Source organism: Poecilia mexicana, unplaced genomic scaffold (assembly GCF_051168715.1).
Source record: "Poecilia mexicana isolate PSO_F unplaced genomic scaffold, ASM5116871v1 scaffold_6, whole genome shotgun sequence".
In the NCBI taxonomy this organism is placed as follows: Eukaryota; Metazoa; Chordata; class Actinopteri; order Cyprinodontiformes; family Poeciliidae; genus Poecilia; species Poecilia mexicana.
This window is the reverse complement of record NW_028263375.1, coordinates 31,324,955-31,351,506: the sequence shown is the minus strand read 5'-3', so window position 1 is coordinate 31,351,506 and position 26,552 is coordinate 31,324,955. Positions and strand designations below refer to the sequence as shown.

General features: G+C 39.1%; 1 protein-coding gene across 1 annotated transcript in view; it reads right to left on the bottom strand.

Moving 5' to 3' along the window:
* Nucleotides 1-1,993: 1,993 nt before the first annotated feature.
* Nucleotides 1,994-26,552, bottom strand: part of met (MET proto-oncogene, receptor tyrosine kinase) — an 89,269-nt gene continuing 64,710 nt past the window's right edge. The window contains exons 12-21 of the mRNA XM_015008371.2: nt 26,261-26,410; nt 19,979-20,132; nt 18,579-18,713; nt 16,762-17,022; nt 14,441-14,521; nt 11,092-11,273; nt 10,883-10,992; nt 9,573-9,738; nt 8,446-8,582; nt 1,994-4,823 (exon numbers count right to left, since the gene is read on the bottom strand). Coding sequence (XP_014863857.1) covers nt 4,544-4,823; nt 8,446-8,582; nt 9,573-9,738; nt 10,883-10,992; nt 11,092-11,273; nt 14,441-14,521; nt 16,762-17,022; nt 18,579-18,713; nt 19,979-20,132; nt 26,261-26,410 — 1,656 coding nt within the window. The 3' untranslated portion in view covers nt 1,994-4,543. The remainder of the gene's footprint in view (nt 4,824-8,445; nt 8,583-9,572; nt 9,739-10,882; nt 10,993-11,091; nt 11,274-14,440; nt 14,522-16,761; nt 17,023-18,578; nt 18,714-19,978; nt 20,133-26,260; nt 26,411-26,552) is intronic.

The following is a 26,552-nucleotide window of genomic DNA, read 5'->3' as shown; positions in this document are numbered from 1 at the left end:
ATTAGCCGTGCTACATTTGTAACATGGGATTCCACTGCTGACGTCCCCTGATCCAGCTCTCATTGTGTCTGAGACGGAGTGGACTGGCAGCACTGAAGGGGCAGAGTGAAAGATTGAAAGCATGGAGGGATGAAAGACGAAACAAGCCTGGTTTGGCTGCAGGGAGTTGGACGATTAGGTTGAAAAGCAAAGTCAGACGTGCCCCATGTGTGTGTTAGCCGGGGCTTAACGAGGTTCTTTGCAGAGACAGTTTAATCCTTGGGACAAAGATAATGCACGCTGGTGGAGAGCTCTGTGTTCGCTCCAACATTCCTCTCTTCTAATCTTCTGCCCTCTTAAAAACAATACATGTTTTTATAAGTTTTTTTAAAGTCTTAGATAATGTGACTGGTAAGTGTACGTTCAAACTAAATTTGTAAAGAATTACTCTCCAATACCTGAGGTAAATAACTTTCTCAGTCAATGTTTTAAATCATGTCATTTCAATCTCATATGTTGATAACCTGAGTAAATATGAATAAGCTTATAAAATATCTCCCAAAACCAGCCTGAATCTACATACGACATCATAACAGAACTGTGCTTCATATTTATTTTGCAAGTTGTGTTAAATTTCACATCAAGTTACCTCTGTAAATGCCAACTAAAGAAACATTTACTTAATATGGGTGTTTTGAATTGGAGCAACATTGTAATTCTTGCAGTAGAAACAAGAAAGAACTTAAACAGAACCTGCCTGACAAAACAAAGTGAACAAAAAAGATCTCAAAAAGCAAAACTTCATGCCTTGATCTGAAGAGTCGGACTAACCAACATCAGTCCAAGACTCTTTCAGGCTGGCAAAGAGCGATCCAGGCACTTGCCTCAATTAAGGTCAGTGTTTTTGATTCTAGAATAAGAAAGAGGAAAACTACGGGAGAAATCCAAGGTCAAAACAAAAAGAACATAAATTCCCATTTCACTTTTGCCCTAGTGCTAGTGTCTGTCTCACCCAGCAGTCAACGGGCGAGACGCGGGGTCACCATGCCCATCTCAGGGTTATAATTCATATAGTTATTTTTTTACATTTTAACACAGCCTCATTCCTTTATACAGGTTTGTGCACACATCTGCTAACACATATGTATATCTTCCTAAATATTTGATCATCATCAATATTATTTTCATTTTAGGCTGGCGTCCATCTCCAGGGAGTGCCAGGGGACACTTTGTACAGGTCACTAGTTCATCACAGGACAAACAACCACGACACACTCAAACCTAGGGACAACTGGGTAATTATTAACTAATTAGCTTCACAGAGAATGTTTCTGGACTGTGAGAGGAAATGATGTAATCAGAGGGACATAAAAATAAATGTGCTACTGTAAAGAATAAGATAAAAATAAAATCAACACAAATAAATAACATACTGGATAAACCTACTTTGTATTCATTTATGAAATAAAATCCAGTGAGAAACACAGAATTTTGTAGATGTGACTCAACAAAATATAAGATTGCTGATGCATGGATATGCTAGCTAGATCATTCTTCTTTAAGCTTCTACTAATGACATGCTGATACTTCTTACAGTTGAAAATGACCCTGACCTTGAAGACTGTAACAACAAACATCTCATGGTTACTGGAATCCAATGAAGGTTGGATCTCTAATTAATTGCAGTCCATATCAATAGGCCATTATCTGCCATGACCTTAGGAGGGGGATATGGAGCTCTGTCTGTCACGAGTTTGCATTTATTAAATAATCCAACCTCTATACAGGCTTAACTCTTGGCCTTCACTGTGAATGCGCAATCATGGCTCAATCAAGACCAGGAAGTATGAGCAGGGTCAGGGAAGGTCAATGCTGGACTGTTAGAGGGAGGGAGGAGTGAAACGTTCTGATGTTGCCTTTGGGTTTAGAGAGAAAAGGTTAAATCGTAAACAGACAAGTTAAGATTGGAATTTGTTCATTTGAAACAGAAATCGATGCTAGTCAAAAAAAGAAAAACATTTAAATCATAGCTTTATTATCCTTACAAGGTTTATTATACATCATGTAGGAACATGTACCTTCAATACTTCTTAGAGACAAAACAAAATGATATGCACACATACTGTACAACAATCAGTGTTAAACACGGTAGAGACCGTGATGGAGGAGACAGCAGTCCTTCTGTAACGGGGAGAAGGTCTTGTCCTTTTTCTCCTCCATCGTTCTGTTCTTTTACCATGATCTGGTAAGAACAGCCAGAGGCCAAACAACCATCCACGCTCCGTATTGCTTTATTGTCTTTATCTACAAAATGGCAGTGATTTGTCAAAATTGAAAAAAAAAAAGGTTGTTCAACTGGTTTATAATGGTCTTTCCATTGGAACGTATTTCATTAAAGAGGCTCATCAGTCATATACAAAAATATAGTACAGCAATTTTTTTCTCATCAGAGCAAACATTCATACCTGTCCATGTTCATGGCAGAACACACTGGCAGCCAGACCCAAGAAACTGCTACATGAAGCAATCGTTAACATAACATTGATCATTAGAGTGGTTTACAAGCTTATGCCCATTTGTGATCAGCTTAGTGAAACTACAGCAATCCCCTCTGAAAAGTATTCACACCCTCTGGACTTTTCCTACATTTTGTCTCATTACAATTGGAAAGATTGGTGTAGTTTACAGGGATTTTATGTTGAAGACCAGCACAAGGTAGTATACGTTCATGAAGCTGAATGAAAGTAATACATGCTTTTTAAAGCTACAGAAGGGAGTTCTGAGAAAACCGGGGAAAATTTGAACAAGCACACCTTGCTGGCTCCTCCCCCTACCTCCAGAGCTCCTCCCCCACAGTGGAGCCAGCTGAGAACTCGAGGAATTAGGAGTAAATTCCTCAAGTTATATTCTTTCTCCACCATTAGCACTGCCGCAGCAGCACACCGGCAATCGTGAGCTTGAACAATGTTTAGTGTGACTGATACTGCTAAAGACCCTCCTCCTGGTTCTGATTGGTTGTTTCTGACTGGGAGTGCTGTATTTCTGCAAATGGTGGTAGGACCACAAGGAGGAAATGGAGGAGCTTGATTTTTTTCACAGATTACCCATCTCATATTCTACTGTCAGAACATAGTGACAGTTATAACGTCAAAAAAAAAAAAAAAAAAAAATCAACCTAAAAAAAAGAGTTACCTCAAATGTTGCCCAAATAAAATCTGACATGTATTTCTATTCAGCCCACTTGTTGCATTTGAAAGTCATTTTTGTGACTTTGTAAATTAGATGTCTTTAAAGTAGCACAAACAAAATTATTGTTTCCCTCTTGAAGGGAAGGTAGCAAACATATGGTCAGATGAGACCAAAATTGAGCTTTCTAGATGACACGGGACACTAACACTACATGTCACCCTGAACACACCACCCTCTGGTGAAACATGGTCATGGCAGTGTCATGCTATAGGGATGTTTTTCCTTCAGGAAAAAGAAGGAAACTGGTCATATTTGATGGGAATCAATCAGTGGATCTAAATACAGTACAATCAGGTGATTCAGGTCAAGGTTCACCTTCCAACAGCGACTGAACATACAGGCAGAGCATAGTGGGACAGTCCAGTGGAGTTGTAATGTGACAAAAGGTGAAAGAATCCAGTAGGTCTGTGTACTTTTGCAAGGCTCACCTAATTAAAAACAATACATCCTGAGGACAGTCATTCCTTCCTTGAAGAAAACAATCAAGAATGTTTTGAAGAACACACGTTTGAAGTATTAACCACCTGCAGACTGTCAAGAGGTCATTCAAATACACCATCTAGTGTTTTAAATGGTAACTTATGTCTTTGTCTTCCTTCTTTCTTAGAGGGCATCCACGTTCGTTCAAGTGTTACAGCTGTAGTTGTTTCTCTGATATATGATTAACTAACCCAGGAACCATCTGGGTGTTTCACACAGGCAACCTTTTGGTTTTTTGCGCCCCCCTAACTTCCAGGCATGTGAAAGCTCTTTGACCAAGGGTAAGTATACAAATAAAGCATCCAGTGAAATGCACACAGCAGGGTCTTTACACATCCTGCTTGTTCCTCCTCCATGGTTCATCCCAGCAGGATGCAGTGTCTCGCATTGTGTTCATGGAGGAAAGAGAGGCTTAAACAACACAAATACATGTCCATTTCCTGCATATTCACATTACAGAGTGCGGCGGCAAAAAAGAAGAAGATTGTTTTGCTGAAACAAAGCAATGGAGGACAGGAGACGTTGGTGTAGTGGACACTGAGATGTGCTTCTTCGCCAGGACGGCTTTAGTCAGCTGGAACTCCTTGAGACAGGGTTCCTCTGTCCTGTAAAAGTCTGGGACTGTGCTCATTGAGAGTTTGTGGTAGGAGCCCAGCAGGTTCGCTCTGCGTCACGTTGAGGTTTCCGAAAGGATCCTGATCAGTCTGAACTCTAAAGAAGTCCCTGGTGTCCTTGGCATGTAGCATCCAGTGTTTGGCAAGTTATACACAGTAGCTCCCTGCTTTCTGAGTCCGTCTCTCAGTTGTCGATAGGCCCCACTTCCTCCCTTCCTGTTTCAGGTGCAACATTCACGCTCCATGCGGCAGAGGAGCGGGGAGTGGGAGGGCAGGGACGAGGAGGTGCAGGGCTCGGAAGAGGAGTCCGAGGAAGATGACGTGGAGGTGAGCAGGGAGGGGTACGGGGTCATCTTCTCGATGTTGACGTATGTCGTGTTGAGGAGGACGTAGTGCTCCCCGCTGAAGCTGGAGAAGATGGCGGCGATGCGGGACACCAGCTCAGAGAAGGAAGGTCGACGCTCCGGCTTGGGATGCCAGCACTCGATCATCACCGTGTAGCTGAGGGAGGAGACGAGAGACAATGTTCAGTATTTATTTCTATTTCACTAATGCAATATCATATGTCATGAGGAAATAATTTGTGGTTTTTTGCTCAACCCTTCTTAAATATGCAGTTGCTGCCATCAAAACCTCAACTACATGTTTGGATATTTGGATCTCCTTGTTCTTAATTGTTAGTCTTTGTCTCATTGGAACTTTTGTAACTCTCAGGAAACTCTCCCTTTTTCATCAACAAAACCTTGTTGACTCTACTTTATTGAGCCGTTATTGAATCGGTTTTATCTTTCTGCTTGGTGCCCCAGTTTGTTATTTTAACTGTCTGAACCGAATAGTTAAAATACTTCAGTGAGTTGACAGGTGAGATCCAGATAAGCCCAGAATCCTTGTACTTCAGACAGGTGCAGAGGTTATCCACATCCATCTTAATAGATGTGTCTCATCCTCTGCACTGTGAGTTCAGGCTCTGCCTGGATGTTTGACAGGTAGAAAAACAGTTTTGTTCCTGTTTCCATAAGCTTCTAAAATTAGTAGAATGAGAGTTAAAAGTTGCAGGAAACTGTATCTACAGCTGTACAATATGGAGTCTGTGCAACGTTTGCCTTCATTGAAATTTCACTTTCTGCCTTTCATCTGACATTACACCATGTTTGCACATTGTTAAAATCACGTGACTGAAACCTGCTTTAGCATTAGCTTCCCTTAAATACCATTACCATTGTGCTTTATGGTGCATTCACAACCAAACTCATTACGCGCGTCAAAAATGTGTCAGACGTTCAAGTTCGACAAGTGTGCACTTTGAATGCAGACGCTTGACATTTTGTTCTACACCTAGCGTTTCATGCGTCAAGCGTGTCTGGTTTACATTCAAAGTCTATCTGGAGGCACGTCAGTATCGCTCTAGCCGTTTTCTGTTGCCGGCCTACTTGTCGGGCGTGTCGGATGCGTTGGATGCTCTCGACGCATCAAACACATTAAACGGTTCAAATCGCGCCTCACTAGATGTGTGAAAAGCGCCGTGATGGGCCCTCGATGTGCCTCCATGTAGACTTTGAATGTAAACCAGACGTGCCTGACGCTCAAAACGCATTGGGTGTGAACACACCATTAGAGTTAGTGGAACTAATGTTTGTGATTAGTTCTTTAGGGTTAGCACAGCTAGCTTTTTAATTAGCGGCACCCACCACTGCACTTACATGAGCAGATAGACCGGAGCTCAGTTACTTCATTCCACAGCAAAACTCCTCAGTCTGCCATAAATTAAAATCTGTTCATATTTCTCCTTTGATCAGCCAGAATATAGTGTAACAAAACAAAACTAAGAACCTCATTAACACATTTGTTCAAGTTACAAGCTGGTTCCCGCTGCTACCTGAGGCCCTCTGAGAACCATCAGCAGGGAAAAATTGCAGGAATGTCTGCAGACATACATCATCCCCTGATGTGCACTTTTGGGCCTCTGCTTTACTCCCACATGAACACTCCCATCTTCTACCCAGTTTCACTCATACACACACGCGCACGCGCGCACACACACACACACACACACACACACACACACACACACACACACACACACACACACACACACACACACACACCCACACACCCACACACCCACACACACACACACACAGCACGGCTCCTATTTTTATCAGCTGTCAGATTATTGTTGCTGTTGGTTTTATAATGCCAGGTTGTAATGGGTGCTCTTATTTTTACTTTTCCCAGGATATAAGTTGCTCTTGAGATGTTAAACATCACATGATATTTGAATCTGTCTCATAAAGTGCTGAACTGTATGTGGATTAGTCTGCTGAAGTAAAATTATATTTAAGCACCATGTTTAAGATACTTAACCACTGGTTAACCGCAACTGGCTAACCAGTTAGCTGCTAGTTGATCACAAATGGCTAACTGCTAGCTGCAGTGTTCTCTTGGTGCTAAATTAAAGGGGTATTTCACAGGTTTTTATGAGTCAACATGAACTAGAGTTTTTATTGCATCTATTTCAGAAGTGGTAGTGAATAAACAGTAGATATCGCCAGTGGAAGAACTTTTCTCATTCAACATGTATGTTGCCTACTGTATGTATTGGTATGTAGTGAAAAATGACATATGGAAATGTTTAATTTGCATGAATCTGATATTCTGTACTGATATGTATTTGTACTTACTTGCCCATAACTCTATATATTTTTGAATGTCTTATTACATAACTTTTCACAAATTAAATTAGATGTGGTGACAAAACACTTAACTCAGTACGGGGGTAGATTTTGTTTTGCCAAATATCTATTTTTACTCTTGCTTAAATATTTTTTCAGTTGCCTAGTTTTTACTTCAAAGGTAATAAAATATACTGAAGTAGTGCCAGTTTGACTTGAGGACATATTTTGGCTACTCTACCCACCACTGGTCTAGTTCAGAGTCTAAAAAGTCACAGAAGTTAGATTGAGACAAGCACAAAACCTGAAATATTATTCTCCAACTTTCTACAAGACCAATTACAAATTCTTTAAAATCTGGAAAATGTTTACTGTATCTATGAGAACAATTAAAAGAGGAGTCTTAAGATTCTCAAAAATAAGATTAAATCTTATTTTCTGCATCTGGTGTCATGAGAAGGCGCTCGTATTTGCATACAGCAATTTTCCTTGTCATCTTCTCAGTACATTTTGCCTGAAACATTCTTACTGAACATGTCTAAATAAGCTGGAGCAGCATGAGCTGGAAGCAGTGCCAGAGGCTGATCTGTGGGAACAACCACAGAAATGAGGATCTATCAAAAACCACAGGACAAGCAGAAAATAAATGCCATACTTTGATGTGATTTCTATTTATACTTAAAAGTAAAAAAAAGTTGGTAACACTTTATTTGAAGGGGGGTGAATAAGACTGTCATGACACTTTCATAAACATGACATAACACATGTCATGAACATGAATAAGCCTTCATGAATATTTATGACTGTTGTCATAAAGCGTCATTCGGTAAATTATGACACTTTTAATACAAAGTTGACATTATTCAAAATGTCTTTGTTATGACAACTTGACATTAACCAGGAAATCATTACTGTTTAAACTTTACCTTTAATAACATAAAGTTACCTAATTTTTAAAGTGCAATCAGTAATACTTTTATAACAAATTTATATCAGTAATGATTTCTTGGTTAATGTCAAGTTGTCATAACAACATTTTGAATAATGTCAACTTTGTATTAAAAGTGTCATAATTTACCGAATGACACTTTATGACAACAGTCATAAATATTCATGAAGGCATATTCATGTTCATGACAGGTTTTTATGACAGTGTCATGACAGTCTTATTCACCCCCTTCAAATAAAGTGTTACCAAAAAGTGTTCCATGTGACCAAAACAGCTGATGTGATGTAACCCACATTTGAGTCTCCAGCTGACAATGATGGATGACCTGAGTGTGATTTATGACTGCAGAAGTTTATACAGTTAATCCAGTGTGGCTGATTCTCCCTTCAAATTGCAGCAACCTTTCATGATGTACTGAAAGCACAGCTTTACTGTATATTACTTATGCCAGCTGAGCTGTGTGAATGACGTGAACAGAACCTGTGAACCTGTGCGGACTCACAGAGCATCGGGGCAGAACTCGGGCTGCAGCAGCCGCCTGCCCTGCAGGAGGAACACGGTGATATCGAAGGAGTTTACGTCGGAGTACGGCGGGGCGCCACGGGTCATCAGCTCCCACAGCAGAACTCCAAACGACCACTGGAAGAAAAGCGGGAATATTAGCTTCCATTAGCACATCTTTGTTGCAGTTAAAAAAAATCACAATCACAAACAGGCCTGTCACGATTGATTTTGCTGGACAATAAATTCTATTTATTTATTGCTTTGAACAGATAATGGCATAAGACTGCCCTCATGCTATTAATGCTAGTTATGTTATCTTAGATATTCATGAGTCTACAAGAGTTTTCCTGGTCAAAAACCAGTAAACTTTAATTTTGTACTTTAACTTTGTATTAAAGTAAAGACCAGACAGTATCTGGTCTTTACTTTAATAATAACCTTACTTAGGCTAATAATAGCACTGCCTCAGCCCAGCATACAGACGAGTTGATGGCTGACACAGCTGCTTGCAAGTTGTCCTGATTGTATGATTGCAAAAAAGCAACAAAACATCATCCCTCCACCACCGTGTTTGAACCAAACATGTTGATTGTGTCAGTATTCTGTCTGTCTGGTTAAAAAAAAACAAGACTTGCAGATGCAGCAGGGTTTCCCCCAGTGTATTATAAGCCTGGCGGGTCATCAGGCTTTACTTGTGCCCCCACCAGGCTAAGCATTGCTTATTTCTTTAAGTCTTTTTAAAATGTTTGCATTTTTTGAGATTTTATAGTTGGCGTTCAGGTATTAATCTTTCAATCTTTCAGTAAGACATGACTATCAAGTGATATTTTCAAATTTCCTGTCAACTTTAAACATTTCTTAACTCACAAACACGACGGGTCGCTGCATGAATGACTGCTGAGCGCCCAACCCCCGGGCTTAGCATGTTCTGGGGGAAACCCTTGTGCAACTTTGCATGCCTCAGCTGATTCTTTCAGATACTACACAAATTAACCACAACATTAAGCATCCTCTTACAATATTATATGTAAAATCTCTCAACATAAAGGTAGAGTTCTTCTTTAAAGGTAAGCCGTGTGACACCTTTACATTTTAAAGAGATTAGAGTAATTATGGTGTTCTCACCACGTCTGACTTGGTAGTGAACTTGTGTGTCTGGAGACTCTCCAGGGCCATCCATTTGACGGGCAGCTTGACACCGCTCTTATTGTGGACGCTGTAGTATTCTTTGTCGTAAACGTCTCTAGCGAGGCCGAAGTCTGCCACCTTTACCGTGTAGCTCTCATCCAACCTGGCAGGGAAAACAGGCCGTTACCTTCTGTGGTGGGATGCTCGGTTACCTTTGGCTCACTGCCTTGAGCTTTATGTTCCTTCTCTTTCACACGTACAAGAACCAACCGAACACATCATAGACATATTGAGGAACAAAAAGGCACATTTCTGAATTGTTGAATTAAAACGTGCTTTTATGTACAAAAACTGTTATTTTAATCTACAAAACTGGAAGATCTGTGGTCTGGTGGTCTGACAGGCTGCTGCTTGCACATGGCACATGCAAAACAGAGTTTGTATATCATTTGTGATGCTAAGCTAATAGAGTCTCTTTGCAGTGACAGAGTTAGCACATATGTTAACATAGAACGACCTATAATAAGGTTAAAATATGCAACTACAATGAAAAATGTACCCATGTTTAGGTACATTTATAAATGTACCTAAACATTCCTGTAGATAAAAATCAGATTGTCAGATTTTTAATATTTTGCTAAGAGCAGTACCATTTGTGACGTGAAACATTTACTGTCTCCTGAAAGCTGGTTATAACTGTGTTGCAGTAACCGGCTTTACAAAAGGAAGAACAGAATTATAAGAGTAATAATAATAATCCATCCTCTGTTTTGGTAGACATGTCTGACAAGCCACACTATTTCTTTATGAAAAGTTACAAATAATGAAAAAAAAAAAAAAAACAGCGTTCGTTCTTGGCAATCTGGCAATATTTTGCCACACACATTGACTGAAATTGCAGGGATAAATTAATTTAGATATTTCTGAATTATTCTGCATTCAAAAATAAAACATTTTACAAATTTCGCAAGTTTTTGTGAACTTTAAACTCTGTTATCGTGACCATAAGTGGGAATAAAAAATGATGAATGTCATGACCATCTCTAGTTCTTCATTCTACTGTCTTCATTACTTTGCAATGAATAACACTGCAGGCAAAACAAAAGAAAATAAAGTTTTTCAGAAGTCAGGAGAGTTTGAATACACAAAAAAGTGTGAGGATAGTTTTAAGCTGTTATTCAAGAAAAATCCTAAGTGTTTTGTTACAGTGCTTTCAACATTTCTGTAGACATTTTTTTCTGTTTTATTTTATCATGTGTAGTTGGATAAAATGCTTGACTGGTGTAAAATAATCCAAACGAGCTCACATGCAGTTTCTGGCAGCCAGGTCACGGTGGACAAACTTCTTGCTGGCGAGGTACTCCATCCCCCTGGCAACCTGCAGTCCGAAGCCCATCAGGTCCTTCACTGTGGGATTCTGTGAGACAATCACATTTACTGATTTATCCATCATCAAACCAATGCGACGCCTAAACAGATGGCGTAAGAGTACAGGGCTTTTGCTGCACCCTCTTACATGCACTTCGTCACGGATGAAGTTGCGCAGGTCACCATGCTTCATGTATGGCAGGACCACCAGCGGTGAACCCTCAGGCGGAAGGCAGATCCCCAGCAGAGAGAGAACATTGGTGTGGCTGAAGTCCTTCATAATGATACCCTCCTTCAGAAACTGGGAAACCTCTTCCAAGTCTGTAATTCCTGTAGATAAAAAATAAGACTGATTAAATAATACTGAAATAATTCTTGATTAGATTTAATAGAAAGTGGAAAATACATAGAATAGCTGTCATTCTTCCCAGAATTAGACATTCCAGTAAGTTTGCTCCAAGATAAGACCCTGTAATGCTCAGAGAAACTCAAATAACCTACAAACTCGTAAAATGTTAAAATAGGAGGAGGCTCGGAAAGTGTTCTGGATTCTAGAATAGCAGTGTACATGGTAGTAGCTTGTCGCATTATTTTAAAACTTTTCTTCCATTTCTCTGGTTGAAAATCAATCTTGATTTTGTCAGTTTATAAACCCCCAAAGAATCATGTAGGATGACTAAGACATTATGCTGCGCTGCTTTCAGGTTACGGATTGGGATCTACTGAGCCAGCCACAATGCCATTCCATAAAGCTCTATGTGTCCTGTTTTTTGGTTAATTTGAAGACCACATAATATTTGGAGGTCTGTAGCTGTTGACTCTGAAAAAAGTTGGGAACCTCAATACCCATTGCCTTTACTGTGTACTTTTATGTGACTTATAAAATTGTGGCCAAACTGCTGCCATTGCCATTCGCTTCTATTTTGTTGAAACATCCTAATTATTGACTGTAAAATATTTAGTATTTTATTTAGTAAGGAAATTTCCAGACTGAGCTTATTGCAGCAGGGGTCTCCTGTCACTCTAATAACATCGAATGCATTGAGGGTCATGATAGGGTACATATTAGTAACCTAGGTAAGAAACATGATGATTTTGTAAATTATGATAATTTAATGCAAAGTTGCCACTTTTTATGGACTTTCAATGCAACTTTTAGAGCAACTTTGCATTAAGAATGTCAATATTTACCGAATGACACTTCATGACAACTGTCATAAACATTCATAAAGACTTTATGTTCCTGACAGGTGTTATGTCATGTTTTTAACAGTGTCATGTCAGTCTTATGCACACCACTTCAAATAAAGTGTTACTGAGGCTTTTAATGCAGATGATTAGCTTCACCTAAGGGTCAGACTTCATAGACAGATAGAGATGAGCTGACAAAGCTGCGTAAAAAACATATTTTCTAAATTGGTCCTCTTTCTACTCAGTTTAATCATCACAAAGCACTAGCTTACGATCAAAGCATCCTCTCGAGGATTTAAAAGAAACAAAAGCCAAAACTGACATTGACTAGTGGCAAAATGAACAAAAAAAACAAAACAAAAAAAAACGTTTAAATCCCCACAGACCAAACCAAGGCAGTCTGAGCTGAGGAGTCCCCCAGTAGCATGAGGCTTCCTCTGAGTGGATGGGTGATTCCTCCACGTTGTTTCAGCATCAATCTACTCGCTCCAGCTGACAGGTTACAAGATTAGCCGGGACCCTAATGTGGTCCTCACCACTGGATGCTCATTCATCACCATTAGGCTGAGCTGAAAGGGGCTGTGGGCTGTGATGGGAAGAGAGCCGTAATCTCACTGTGATATCATACAGTAAGGATGTAGTACAGTGTAGACAGAAAAACCGTGCGTGTTTAGACAAGAGCACGGAGTTGTTTCTGTTGTAACCAAGGATGCATCAGTCATCAGAAGCAACTAATTATTACAACTAAACCCAGCACTGTACAAAAAGACAAATGATCTTCTTTTCCAATTCTATCAGGCTAAATGCTATCAGTTTTACATCCCAAATTAATGTTTGTAACTTTAGCTCTCAAAAACCATTTCCATTTATAACCTGACTGTAATCATATAAAATCTATTGTGAAATGTGGTAAACATGAAAAATTTTGGTAATCCCATCTGACCAGAACTGACTAAAAGGGTTAACTTGGATGTTTTTGAAGCGAGTTTATATGACATAATTTTTACTAATACTTCCCTTTTACTCTAGGTGAAAGAATTAAGTCTGAGACGTTGTAAGAAAAGTCATTACATTCTCAAAGTTGGTGGATCGACCGATAGCGCGATTATTTTTTCCAACAACTATAGAACCTAGAAAGCAGAAACATGCCATATCTGATGTTGCTGCAGATCTCACAACAAAATCCAAACATCCATGTCCGTCTTGGCAGAGCTCTAGAGAAATGCAGCTGTTCTGGTGGATTGCTACAGACGGCAGAGTCAATCAAAGCAGCTTCACATAGTTTTGTTCAAACTAAATTGTATACAGTTAATACAGACTAGTATCACATTGTTTCCCACTGACACAAACATTTTCAGACTTGAAATGCCTGAACTAGCTAAAGTCAAGTGAAACATGAAGTGCACACCTGACTACCTGTCAGACATCCACAACTTTAAGGATAAAAAAAAGGAAAAAAAACACAACAAAAACAAAACAAAAAAAAAAACTTATTTTAATTTCATACATTTAAAAATGTGTTGTTTTAATTAAGTGAATGTAAAAATTAGAGATGCACTGATCCAATATTAATATCTGTGTCTGTTCCGTTATTGGAAAAAAAAATTCCAGGTCGGATATCGTGACAATGTCCCCAATTCATAAGGGCAGATCTATATAGTCTAATTCTATGCTGTGTGCTACTTTATTATTTATTTTACATTATATCTAGAATTCCTAACTGCATTTTCTGAACCATTTGAAAAAAAGTTTGTTACGATTGATTTTTTACGTGTTTGACCAACGTAGTCAACCTGTTGTTTTTGTCAATTTATTTATTATTTATTTTACATCGACTGTTCTACTCCTAACTGCACTGACTGAACAAATTATAGTTGTTTCTCTGCATTGGATCGATATTGACCGCTACTAAACCTCAGATATCTGTATCGGTGTCTGATACAGATATCGTTTTGAATTGGATGCACCAATTCAAAAAGTGATCCTGAAATATTGTCGTTTTACACAGTCACCAATATGGGTACTAAGAACTGCAAAAACAAGCCCACATCATTAGTCAATAATTGAAGTGTTGGCTGGTTTTGCATTTCAAATGTTTATATCAGCGTTGGAGATCAGAGATTCCTCAGGACATACATTAATATATACATATCTACAAACAGGATAAGATTTATGCATATCACAAGATGGTTTTATCTACAAAAAAATACTAAAGATAAAAACCTAATCCTCCCCGCCTTCCACAACTTGTTCCATCATCCCCCTTTCTTGATAAAGAAACGAATGCTAACAAAGCTTTTACTCACGATTTAGCGACTTGATAGCACAATGCTGTTTCTGCCCGTCTGGTTCCAGCAGCGTTCCATGGAAAACACAGCCAAAGTGTCCTGCAGGTTACAACATGATGTACATTAGTCAGTTCAGTCAGCATCAATAGTTTAAAACGCTCCTGTTCAAACCTGTGGATGCTAACATGTTTTTAGCCTAAACAAGGTTCACATGGTGATATCACAGTTATTTAAATACAACGAGCTTCATGTATGAGGTAATGTGAAGAAGGCATTGTTGTCATTGAAACACCAATAGAACACCTAGAAAATATGAGCTCACACATCCACTTAGTGTGTAAAACTAAAATTTGCTGCTTATCTTTGAGGATCTACTTTGTGGTTGTGAATTAATTTTCTCTAATATGTATTTACATGCGTTATAGTCAGAATTTAAATGTTTGTGTCAGTAGTAACTGTGTTTCTATCACAAATGTCCAAAAACTTCCTCAATATTCCACTAATGTTGAGAATTTTGCAACTGTGAAACAAGAAATGCAATTAACATCACACAGGAACAAGTTTAAGTTGTTAAAAAACATCCTCCAACTACTTCTTGTCGTCTTCTTCACAGTTTCCGGGAGCGGTAACATCCGGTTGTCGATCGTCTGACTTGTGTGATGCAAATAAAAGTGTTTTCATTGCAGTTTTGCCAAATAAATCAATTTCGATACGGGAAAAAAAAATCCTCACCTCATCCTAGCAGCAAAACTTTTGATCAAAAAACAACCTTTTTTTTTTTTTTTTATAAATTAACGTGTTTCCATTAAGCTAATTTATTTTCTAAATTTCAACTAGTGCCTTTTTATGGTCAATGGGAAGACAGCTTGTGTGTGTGTGTGTGTGACAAGGATCTTCAGTTTTAATTTTTCTGTCTTTTAATAAATGATCCACCCAAAGACTGGGTTTGCAAATTAGTGGCTGGAAAACCTATGTACAAAACATCCAACATTGTTTTACGCGTTGATCTCGATGAAATAGTTTAACTTAATTGCAGCCCTCCCCCTCCTCCACTCTCCATATTGTGTAACAATCATCTCACTGATCCGTAAGGAAAAAAAAGTGTTTAATCCTAAACAGCAAACTTTCTTGAGTTGCCACCGCACTAAATCAGTCCCTTCCAAGTAACCCAATCTGAGGCTTTATTCATTAACATCCCACACAGCCTAATAACCAGCGTCAAGCCCCCCTGAATTATTATGTGTTTTATTGAATTATATCTCCTAGTTAAGACGGGGGGTCTCGGTCCAGCCTGAGAAGGGTGCAGGAGCGAAATGAGCGCGGCGCTCTGCTATCACGTCCCCGCAGATGGCTGGCAGTGTTGGGTTACGGCTCTCCACAATGGACCCTGGGAACATTAGCTGAGAACAAATCATCCTACGCCACTTTGAAGCACTCGAGCAGCCACCAAATCCAGGCTTCAGGGGATAAATTCATATGAAGGGGGCCAACATGCCGCTTTTCTGGAACATTACAGTGCTAAGGGTTTTTCTCAGTTTAATGCTAAATTTGATCTGTTGGGCTAAACCGCCTACCTCCATGTGGTAAAACGGGCTGATCTGGTGTCTGCATGTCAAGTTTGAAGTTTTATAAAGCAAGCATTTTAACTTAACGTAAATCTGATGCAGTAAAAGCACACAAGCATGAAGGGTGGATTAACTCTCGGCTGTTATCTGTTGTAATTATTTCTGAAGTTATGGAATAAGGTTGGATTTACTGCAGAAGGTACAGATGATAAACGGATTATCAAGTCGTGGGAAACAGCTATGTAAACACGGAAATCACCGTGTTTACATTGAGTGAATTTGTTTTCGTAATTTCAATTTGTGTAATTTTATTTTCGATGGAAATGCAAGCAGAGACCTGTTTAAACATGTAAAATTTTTACTTAAAAATAAACAAAGGCACTGAGGTGTAGGAGGCTGCACGAGAGGAAGCTACCTTCCTGTTAGCATCACTGTTCTGAAAGAATCACCAGCAGAAATTCTCTTGCATATGAATATAGTATCACAGCACAAGACTTCCAGAACAATATTATTTGAAAAGATAAGATCAAAGTAGAGGTGTTTGGTCATAATGCACATCCATGTTGAAACACTGCATGCTGGCAGAGATGCATGATGGTAGACAGGGGAGGTGATGAGGGCTTGTTGTGAAATCAAAGGACCAGTGGACTTTGTAGCATAGGGGCGACTGGTATATGTTTGACTCCAGATATCATTTGACAACCTGATTTAGATGAGATAATTTTTATATAAACCTTCGATCAAAACCCGACATACCAGCAGCTGATCACTGACCTCTGCCGATGATCTGGTTGACATGAAGCAGCAGTTGCTCCCTTGCGATCACCACATGCTGCACCTCAGTCAGCAGGTCCGGGTGGAGACAGGACGGGTCGATGTGGACTGGAGCCATCAACAGGGGGGACACCAGGTCACCTTCCATGCCCAGCCCCAGCCCCCCTCCAAGGGTTCCCAGTCTGGGAGACAGCAGCTCCCCATTGGCTCTGTACATAGGAGGAGCTGCCCGACATGTCTCAGGCCTGTCGACACCCTGATCTGGAGAGGCAGAAACAAAAAAAGAGAAGCAGGGGGTCAGAGGTCGGCCGCTTAGTCACAACACCTTGACCTCCGCATGTCAAGGTGTGTTACGTGATTGGAGATGGACAGCTACACAGACACAGAGCTGGAAGGAAAAAGCTTGAGGTTTTCTACTCTGTTAGAAGGCTAATAAATGCAGAAGTTCCTCCAGAAAAGTCAGAACAAGAACCAGAGCTGAAACAGAGAGCGAGGTCAAATGTCCTGAATGTTAACTGTCCCAGAAGGCAAACATTAGCTCATTAGTAAACCCAGGCTCTCCAGACTCAAGGCCAGCACAGAAATCGCTTCAGCTATGATCCAGGGATCATAATACCAGGAGCCTCTCAGTGGCCCTCAGGGCCAGAACAGAACCCACAAGAGGCGCCACAGACCACATCAAAGATTACTGACGCATGCTAGATGAGAATATGTGCATCATGTTTTTATTAGACTTTATATCTATAGTTTTTAGTTTCCGAATACCTAATCTGTAGTTTCTCAGGATTTATAGTTGGGCTAATCTTTTCTGTCTCTTTACTTCCTGTTCTACTGATTCTGGGTTTATTTGTCATTCTCATGTTGAATTGTGTTGAGTTTTGTGATTAGTCTGGTCTGTTTGTGTTCTGTTTTCAAGTTTTTGGAATAACAGCAGTTCGTGGTTGGTCAAGGATGGCAATGAGATTCTGTGTGCATGGTGTGCAGTAATACACACCATGGTGGTGTGTATTACTGCCAAACAGTCCTGCTTTGATCTACTTTGTCAAGACACTGTTTCATCCATTCATCCACCATCTATGCACACTTAACTGGGCCGGATGGTAGGTAAAGGGGCGGAGCCTATCTTCCAACAGTCATTAGCAAAAATCAAATAACTATGTTAATGTCAGCAATTTTTGCTTGGAATTTCGGAGACATGTCAGTAGTTCATATTCATAGAATAAAAGAACAGTGTTCATTTTACTCAAACATATTTATATATCATATAAAAAGTAAAATCAGAGAACTGATACTTTTAAGTGGCCTCTTAATTTTTTCCAGAACCGTATATGTATAAGACACCTAATTTAACACCTTAAAATTTAAAAGTCCTGCTCTTTCTAAAACTCCACCTTCAGGAAGTCATCACAACATGGCTCTTTTATTAACCCTTTAAAATGAGCTCAAAAGATCTGCAGCTCCACCAGGTGTTTGCTAATTACTCCTGGCTAGTCTGAAGGAGCAGAGCAGGGGAGTTGCGGGGGAATGACATTATAACATGATGTAAAACTCAAAAAAGTCGATTTTACATATTACTGCCCCTTTAATATTAAACAAAACATCTTATGTGATTATTCTTTTTTAACCCAAGTTAGAAATGCATCAATTTTACCTTGAAGTGATCCAATGATTTGGGCTGCTGTTAGTGTGAAAGGTGCACGATAAGGCATGCGCAGCTAACCGCTGAGGCCAACAGGTAAGGGAGCAGGCACATAGGAGGGAGGTGAAGTGAGAGAACAGGGAGTCACATGAAGAAGAAGAAAGGGGGAGGGGCTTACCCTCCAGCAGGGTTGTTCTATAGTCGACTGATTCGTGGGAGACCATTTCATTAGTGGGGCTGACGCTCCTCGCGTTAGCCAGCCTGTCCAGATGCTGGATGTGACCCCGGCCATCATACCACACCTCAGACAGATCTGGAAACAAATGTTGCAGAGACAGAAAGAAAGATGAAAAAGGAGATGGAAGAGAAGAAGGACATAGAAACAGGAGGTAACATAGGAAGAGGAAGAGAGAGAGATAGAGAGAGAAATCATTGAGAAACAGCAAGTGTTTCCACCAGAGCATCCCACACAAGACATTCCACTAAAACCCACCAGGCAAAACAAACCCAGCAGACACACATGCAGAAAAAAACACTCTGAACTTCAGGTCAAAGAAAATGCAATAGACAGAAATTAAAGCAAAATAAATAAATAAATAAAAAATACATACATTTCCTTTATGGAACTGACTAACTTCATTGTGTTTAGAAAACTAAGTAGTGCCAGTGACAGAATAAAAATTTATAAGGGAAATGCCAAAAAACAAAATAAAACAAAAACAAAAAACAAACAAACAAAAAAACACCAGGAAACTTAACAACCAGCAGATAAAGTTCTGATAGGTAAGGGTGCCAGTAACTCGTCTTTTCCACCCAAAGTAAACCACTTTGTTCCAAATATCATCTGAGAATTTATAATGGGTCAAAAAAAATTGCATTCTGCTGGTTTACATACACAAACAGAATATTTTGGCATTGTATTGATTCATTTTAGCTAGTGTTTTTATCCAGCAGGGTAAGAGTAACACAATATGCAGCTGCACGGGGTTATATTAACTGGAGATTTTTTTCTAATCCACATAGAGAGTCACACTTAAAAACTATTTATCCAGTTCCTTAAGCAGGTGCAAAGAAACCACACAGTTTAATGATATAATTTTGTCTGGATATCTGATCACTTTTCGTAAGCTAGAGTTAAGACATTTAGGCCTCGTCCAAACGTAGTCGGCTATCTGAGAAAACAAATGTATTTTTATGCATTTGGGCCATTCATGCAAAAGAAAACTCAGTTTAATAACGATTATTTATTAAAAAAAAAAATAAAAATCTGACCAAAGTGGAGATTTAACAAAGCTTTGTATTTGCGTTTGCGTGGGTACCTGGGAAAACTGGTATGCTGGTATTTCTCATGTGTATGAAAATTTTAGTGGATGAAAACCTTTCTGAAACTGATCCCATGTGTACGATAATATTTTTTTAAACAATGCGGCGGTGATACCCGTTTTTATAAAGAACCGGCTACGTATTTCAAGGCCTCGGAGTCTATAAAAGGAACATATGTGTCCAGTTTCCTGTTATTAATGAAAGATGGTAAAAAAGCTATTTGTAATGGTAGGACACTGAGTCTCCTGCTCTTACCATCGATGTGCTTGTTCCTCCTCCACATCAGCAGCGATGCCAGAAAGAGCAGCAGCAGGCTGACACACACACAGCCCACGATGAGGCCTGTGTAGTCCTGCTCCTGCGCCAGCGTCACCTTGCCCAGATGCCTGATGGAGTCCGCTTGGCGCCACTTAACAATGGGAAGGGATTTGGAGTGTCAGGAGTGAAGGAAGTGAATGCTAAATACTGTAACTAATACAATCAGGTTTTGTTCCCAGAGGGCTCAAGTTTTATGTTGTCAATGGAGGTTGTTTTGATTTTATTTATTTATTTATTTATTTTTTACAAGCAAACAGGAATTAAATTAAAATAACTAGTTTGCTTGCAACAATGACATCAGGTGTTCACAACCCGTAAGCCATCTTTGCTCAGTTGACAGAGGTGTGAAGTAATAGTGTTTCTTATTATTATTACCAACTAGCTCTGTCAAACAGCTTGACTCGAGACCCCTCCACAGTTTGTCAGAACATCAAATGAAATCAGATAGATAACTTGATTAAATACAGTTTCCAAATAATTCCTTTCATCAGATCTTTACTCTGCTGCCTCACTGGGAACTGGAACAAGAACTCAGGCAAAGTTTTGAAATCAGGGAACATTTCTCCAATTGAAACGATCAAAGGCCTACAAAGCTCTCTGAACGAGGAGTTTTCTTATCCTGGAAGCGTTCTCAATGGGAGGAAATCCAACTGCACCACTGAATGAGAGACAGAGCAGGAAGCCCCAACAACATATCATGTTTTATAATAAAGTAGACCTAGTAACAGACAAAACAAATACAAATAAAACAGAGACTCATAATTTCACATTTTATTTAACAAAAGCTTAAGTTCCAAAGTGTTGGCCTAATAATGCCACTGCCATAAAAAAGTATTATTTTGCATAAAATGCAGAACTTTTCACAAAATAAGATTTTGCTCTCTGAATGTGTGAATTACTGACTGAAATACATTACTTCATGCCTCCTCTTATCAATTTGCTGCATATTGAATTTATGTTAATCTATATAAAGAACAAAACCCAAAATATTTCTAATTAATAAGAAGGGGAAGTCGTGACTGGTAGCGGTCACGACCCCCTCGTTGAAGACCTTTGTGTTATGGTATCCAGGTATGAGATGATGATCAGACACTCTCCTAGAAATCTATTCCTGATATATTTAATTACCTGTACTGCATCTGCAACTAGTGGTCAGGTGCGTGAATTTTAATTTGCCAAAACTATGGATGGTCTCCAGATTTTAACATTAATGTTTAAAAAATCCCCCCAAAAAACAAACAAACAGAAAAGAGTCCTAGATGGAAAATATTCGGTTAGCACCAGCCCTGCTGTGAAGAGTGTTTATTTGTGTTGAATCTGTGGTTTCTCCACTTAGAACTGAGACAAACATGACCAACTCCTAAATGTTGATTTCAGGTCACGTCAGTTATTTCTCCAGTGACACTTTACATAAGAGCATCTGTGTCCTCAGTGGTACACAGAGATGCTGCAGTGTTTGCTTTCAGACAGGATGTGATACAGTCATACCTATGAGCAAACACACACATACAAACTTCTCTTTACCTTCTCAGGCCATCAAAAAAACACCTACCGTTTTTAAGACATGATAGAGTTTTATAAAAAAAATTGAAAAAAATCATGTTTTACTATTACTTCAAATTATTGGAAATGCAAACATTTATGTTATTCAAATAATAACATAAGTTTATTACTTTTCTAGGGACCGCCACCTAAAAAAAAATAAATAAGAAAAAGAAAACTTCAATAGCCAACTAAAAGAATCAGCATATATTTTTTGCTTACAGGTGTTACAGTATTAGTTTACTTTTTAAAAAAAAAAAAGTCATCCACTGGAAATGATTTCAATGTGTTCACCAGAGTCTGTGGAGAGATTAAATCAGTAATATTGCTCCTGCTTTCACTAGGCTTAGTGGAAATAAAGTTCCTGCTGCAGATGCAGTGATGTGTGTGTGTGTGTATAGGTGTGTGTGCGTGTGTGTGTGTGTGTAAATAAAGCCTCTCTGGACAAGCCTTGATGTCGGTTTGTGCAGCAGCTGGATATTGGCTGACCCTGGCCTGAGATGAGAAGTTTTGCCTGAAGGCTGGTTCACGAGTCAACAACGATGGGCCTGATACCATTTGGTCTGGAGACGGACAGTGGATGTTATCTCCACAGGAGTCTGAAGACCAGCAATGTCAGCTTGGACTGGACATGGTGAACATTTCATAACACTGTTAAAGCTGTTGGGTGCTGGGAGTTACATTAGTTTACATAAAGACACAAAAGCTAAGAGTAATGTTGCAGTGACATCATAAAATGTTGCTTTTTATTTGCTGAAAGTAGTTATGCCTCAAGCTGCTGTCATGGCATGTCAAGTATAAAGCATTTATGTCGCTTTTGATGCATTCCAGTCCCGAATAGTGTGTGTATATTGGGAGCAAGGGTGTGGAATTCAAAGTGCAGCAATTATGTTTCCATATTTAAAAAATGGTGAGCTCTAGGGTTTAAATAAGCCCTTTCATAAGTATAAAGACATTTATTTATGTTTAGTGGTGGGAATCAATTAAAACTTTAAAACAAGTTAAATGAAGGGTCAGTAATAAAAACAAATCACAATCGCATTTTAATTGAGAACTTTATATCGACAAAATGAGCTAAATTTTCAATTCAAATCCCCTTTTTTGCTGCAAAATTATTGAATAAATAGACATATGAGCTCAACAACAAAAATATTTATTGTTTTTAATCAGTTATTTAGGCTACTCAAAATCAGACTGAAGCAAAGTGCTGTTATGCATATTCAGCTTTCCAGTGTTTCATGGAGCTTTTTAGAGAAAATACTTCTTTAGTTAGCTTTAGCATTAGCGTTAGCTTTAGCGTAGGGGTCGTCTGTGCTGCTGCTACATGTTCAGCATTGAGATGGTAGTTTAGGTTTGAATAGCTTCACTGATAGGCTAACTCCTTATAGCATAACTTGAACACAACAATAATCTTTTCCAGCTTCAAATCATATATTTTTAAAAAAGCAAAACTAAAACCCCAGTGTTCCAAAAGAAGCAGCTTGGTTGTTCATTGGTGTTGTTTGTGGAAGTCATCTGTATGTCAGATATATGAACGTATCAGAAACACGAAAAAAAAACAAAACAACGGTTCTGGGGTGGTGTGCATTAAAACCTATTAAATTAATTAATCAAAATGAACGTATTAAAGTCCAGGGCTATGGGAGACTTTTACTGCCATAAGTCGAGAGAACACTTTTTCAGTTTGAAAGTAGAATTTCATTTCTTTGTTCTTAAAATTTGTAATACTTGCGTTCTCTTTCAAATATTCTGTGTACTCTCTTAAACCTTTGTGTTCCCCCGTCGGGCCCTACTTTTGTCGCAAGTTGCGTACTTAGTTGCCATTTCAACGCTTTAAAATTTTGACGTCTCCTTGCACCTTCAAGCATTTTTTCAAACTCTTTTTTCCTTCCTTGCCCGTACTTTCGAGCCCTGTTCCTAACATCCCAGTAGATTTTTCAGTGTTTTGTTTCTGTTTCACCATCAGGAAGGAAACCTATGTGTGCAGGGAGCCTTTGAGCTATGCCTGATGACATATCCAATCTGCGAGTGCCTTTCAGAAGCTGCTTGACTTACATTCAAGTGACAAGATGGACAGCTGGTTAGTAAGCCCATTCACTCATCACTCTGTGTAGCGGATTCTCACCAAGCTTCTTATTCATGAAGGACTGCATTAGGACGCAGGAATTATTGAAGTCTCTTGTAAATGATGTGGTGCACATGGAAAATGTGGTGATTTCCCTCAGATTTCCCAGAGATGGTTATGTAGAGGTCAGTAAGGACGAATGGTTCTGTTACTACCTTCAATTTGTTGCACGGTGTTTGTTACTACTGCTCTTTCAGTGTAGAAATGTTAAATAGATAAATACATGCAGAAAAGAAATAAAATACACAATAATAGGGACTGAAAACACACTTTTTTTTTTTATCAGTGTGTGTTTGATCATTTCCGCCAGACCAGTCAGCCTGTTTGTCCATCAGAACCAGACACTGAGATAGGAAGCCATGATAAATTCTCTCTGTACACTGATGGTAGAAACAGATGAGAGTTTTCATATAAATTTATTATGACTGGCTTTATTGATATTGAGCTGTTCCTCTCATATCTACCTGGGAAAAGATGCGTGACAGCCAGTATCAGAGTCATGATCTCACACGTTCAGGATCATGGTGAAACTAGACTGGATTTTTGTTTTGGAGTTGCCAGTGAGGTGGAATTAACTGGATTTGTGTGATGGTCTAGAAGTAATTAGCGCTAAGCTGAAGCATTGCTGGAATTGAAAACATATTCACACATATATAATAATATTCATGCTTTATGGGGTGCTGTGGTGGTGCAGGGGTTAAGCACATCCCACATATGGAGGCCTTAGTCCTTGACGTGGCTGTCACAGGTTTGATTCCCGGCCTGGTGACCTTTGCTATGTCTTCCCTGTTCTCACATTAACCATTTTCCTGTCAATTCACTGTCAAATAAAGGCCAGTAGAGCCAATAAAATCTTTAAAAAGCTTTATGCAGGGGCTGGGTTAACAGAACATTTTCCATCTTTGTTTTTTTTAAAGGGTGATGGAAAAACCTGAAGGTCATCCATCATTTTGACATTATAATTCACCCACTGCATAAAAAATCTGCATATATGCACTTAAATTAAGACAAATCTGGTTGGCAACAAACTTCTCTGCAGGATACAGGAGCTTGTTTTAAGTCAATAACTCCTAAATATTGAATATAAAAATGTCTTGTTACAAGTGAAAGAAAAATCTGCCAGAGGAATTAACATTTTGTATCAATATTCAAGAATTATTGACTTAAAACAAGCTTCTATGTCATGCAGAAAGTTTCTCGTAAGCCAGTGTTGTCTTATTTCAAGTGTATGAAGAGATGTTCACTAGAAACTAGACAAAAATATCAAGAACATCCGGTGAGATTTTGTTTTTGAAGTGTACACTTGACCACATGGTGTAGATGCTCAGACATTTTTACTTTTACATACAGAGGAAACTAAATAATGATAATAAAAAATCTCTGGTCTCATCTCTGACCTGGTGACTGAACTCAATGCGCTGACAGCGTGAAAAGTTATGGGGAAGAGGCTGTAGAGCGTGTCTGATACAGCAGAAGAAGAACTCCTCCTGCTGAAGCTTGAGGGTTGAGGGACAAGAAAACTCCTCATTCAGAGAGTCTGGTAAACTTCTGATCACTTCAACTAGAGAAAAGTTCCCCGATTTCAAAACACTGACTCATCTTGCAGACCAAGATCAAAATTCCGAGATTTTGATCTTGGAATCAAAATCTCCAAGATTTTGGAGATTTTGATTCACAGTTCACAGACCTGAACTGTGAACGGGTGCACAGTTCAGGTCTATACTAATCAGGAGGCTGTAGTGAGAGTGTGTGTTCAGGCCATAGCAGGTGAATCATTGAGAATTGTTTCATTTAATTGTTTATACGTAGTTACAATCAGTGGTCGTTGTCAGTTACATTCATTTGCTTGATGTGTGATTCATAATGTGGACTCTGTTCTCTGCTTGTTTGGACTGACTGTTCATTAAACCAAATGAAGATAAAATGTAACTGAATATCATCACTTTCCTAAAATGACAGCCTAAGTTATACTTTTGTCAAAAGTAATACAAATAAATAAAAAATAAATAAATAAATAAATAAATAAATAAATAAATAAATAAATAAATAAATAAATAAATAATTGTTTGCCTAACAGATGACTTAGCAAAAAACAAACAAACAAAAAAACACTATTGGCAAAAAGTGACGTAGGTCATTATTATTATTTTAAAAATTGACGAGTAAAAACTGGATTTTTTTATATCCTGTCAGACAACATAAAATTCTAGCACAAACTATATCTGATCTTGATACTGATCAGGTATAGCTTACCCCATACACAAACAGTCTGCACTGGTGCTGAAAACATCAGTTCATGCTTGTGTGTCGCTCCCAGCAGAGTACCTGGAACAAGCCTGAGCGAGGAGGATGTGCGCGAGTGTGCGTGTGTGTGTGTGTGTGTGTTTCTCTGTGCAAACATGCGTTCGGGGCGTGGCCGTGTTTTTTTGCGGTGCCTGGAGTGCTTCTGTAAACAAAGTTCTGTCCTAATTAAAGCATGTTTTGTTTACAGACTGTTGCAGGTGTAAGGAGAACCGGGAAGTAAACGTTGAGGGGGAGTGGGTGTGTCTCACCTCCACCTGCAGCTCCTTGGCAGTGGCGGCCTGCAGCTGGGTGGGAACGGTGCACTCCAGGGTGTTTCCGACCACCGTCAGACTCTCGCAGCTGTGGTTAGAAACGGTCAGGACCTGGCACTTCATTGCCTCCCTGTCCATGCGGTCGCCCTGCGAGAGCAGACCGAGGAAGAACAACGCACCCAGAGAGATGAGGAAGGAAAGGAAAGTTTAGTTAGAAAGAGGCAGAGAGATTTTTTATTTTTTTGCCTTTTTACTCCAGAAGACATTTGCCTCCTCTCATTAAAATTTT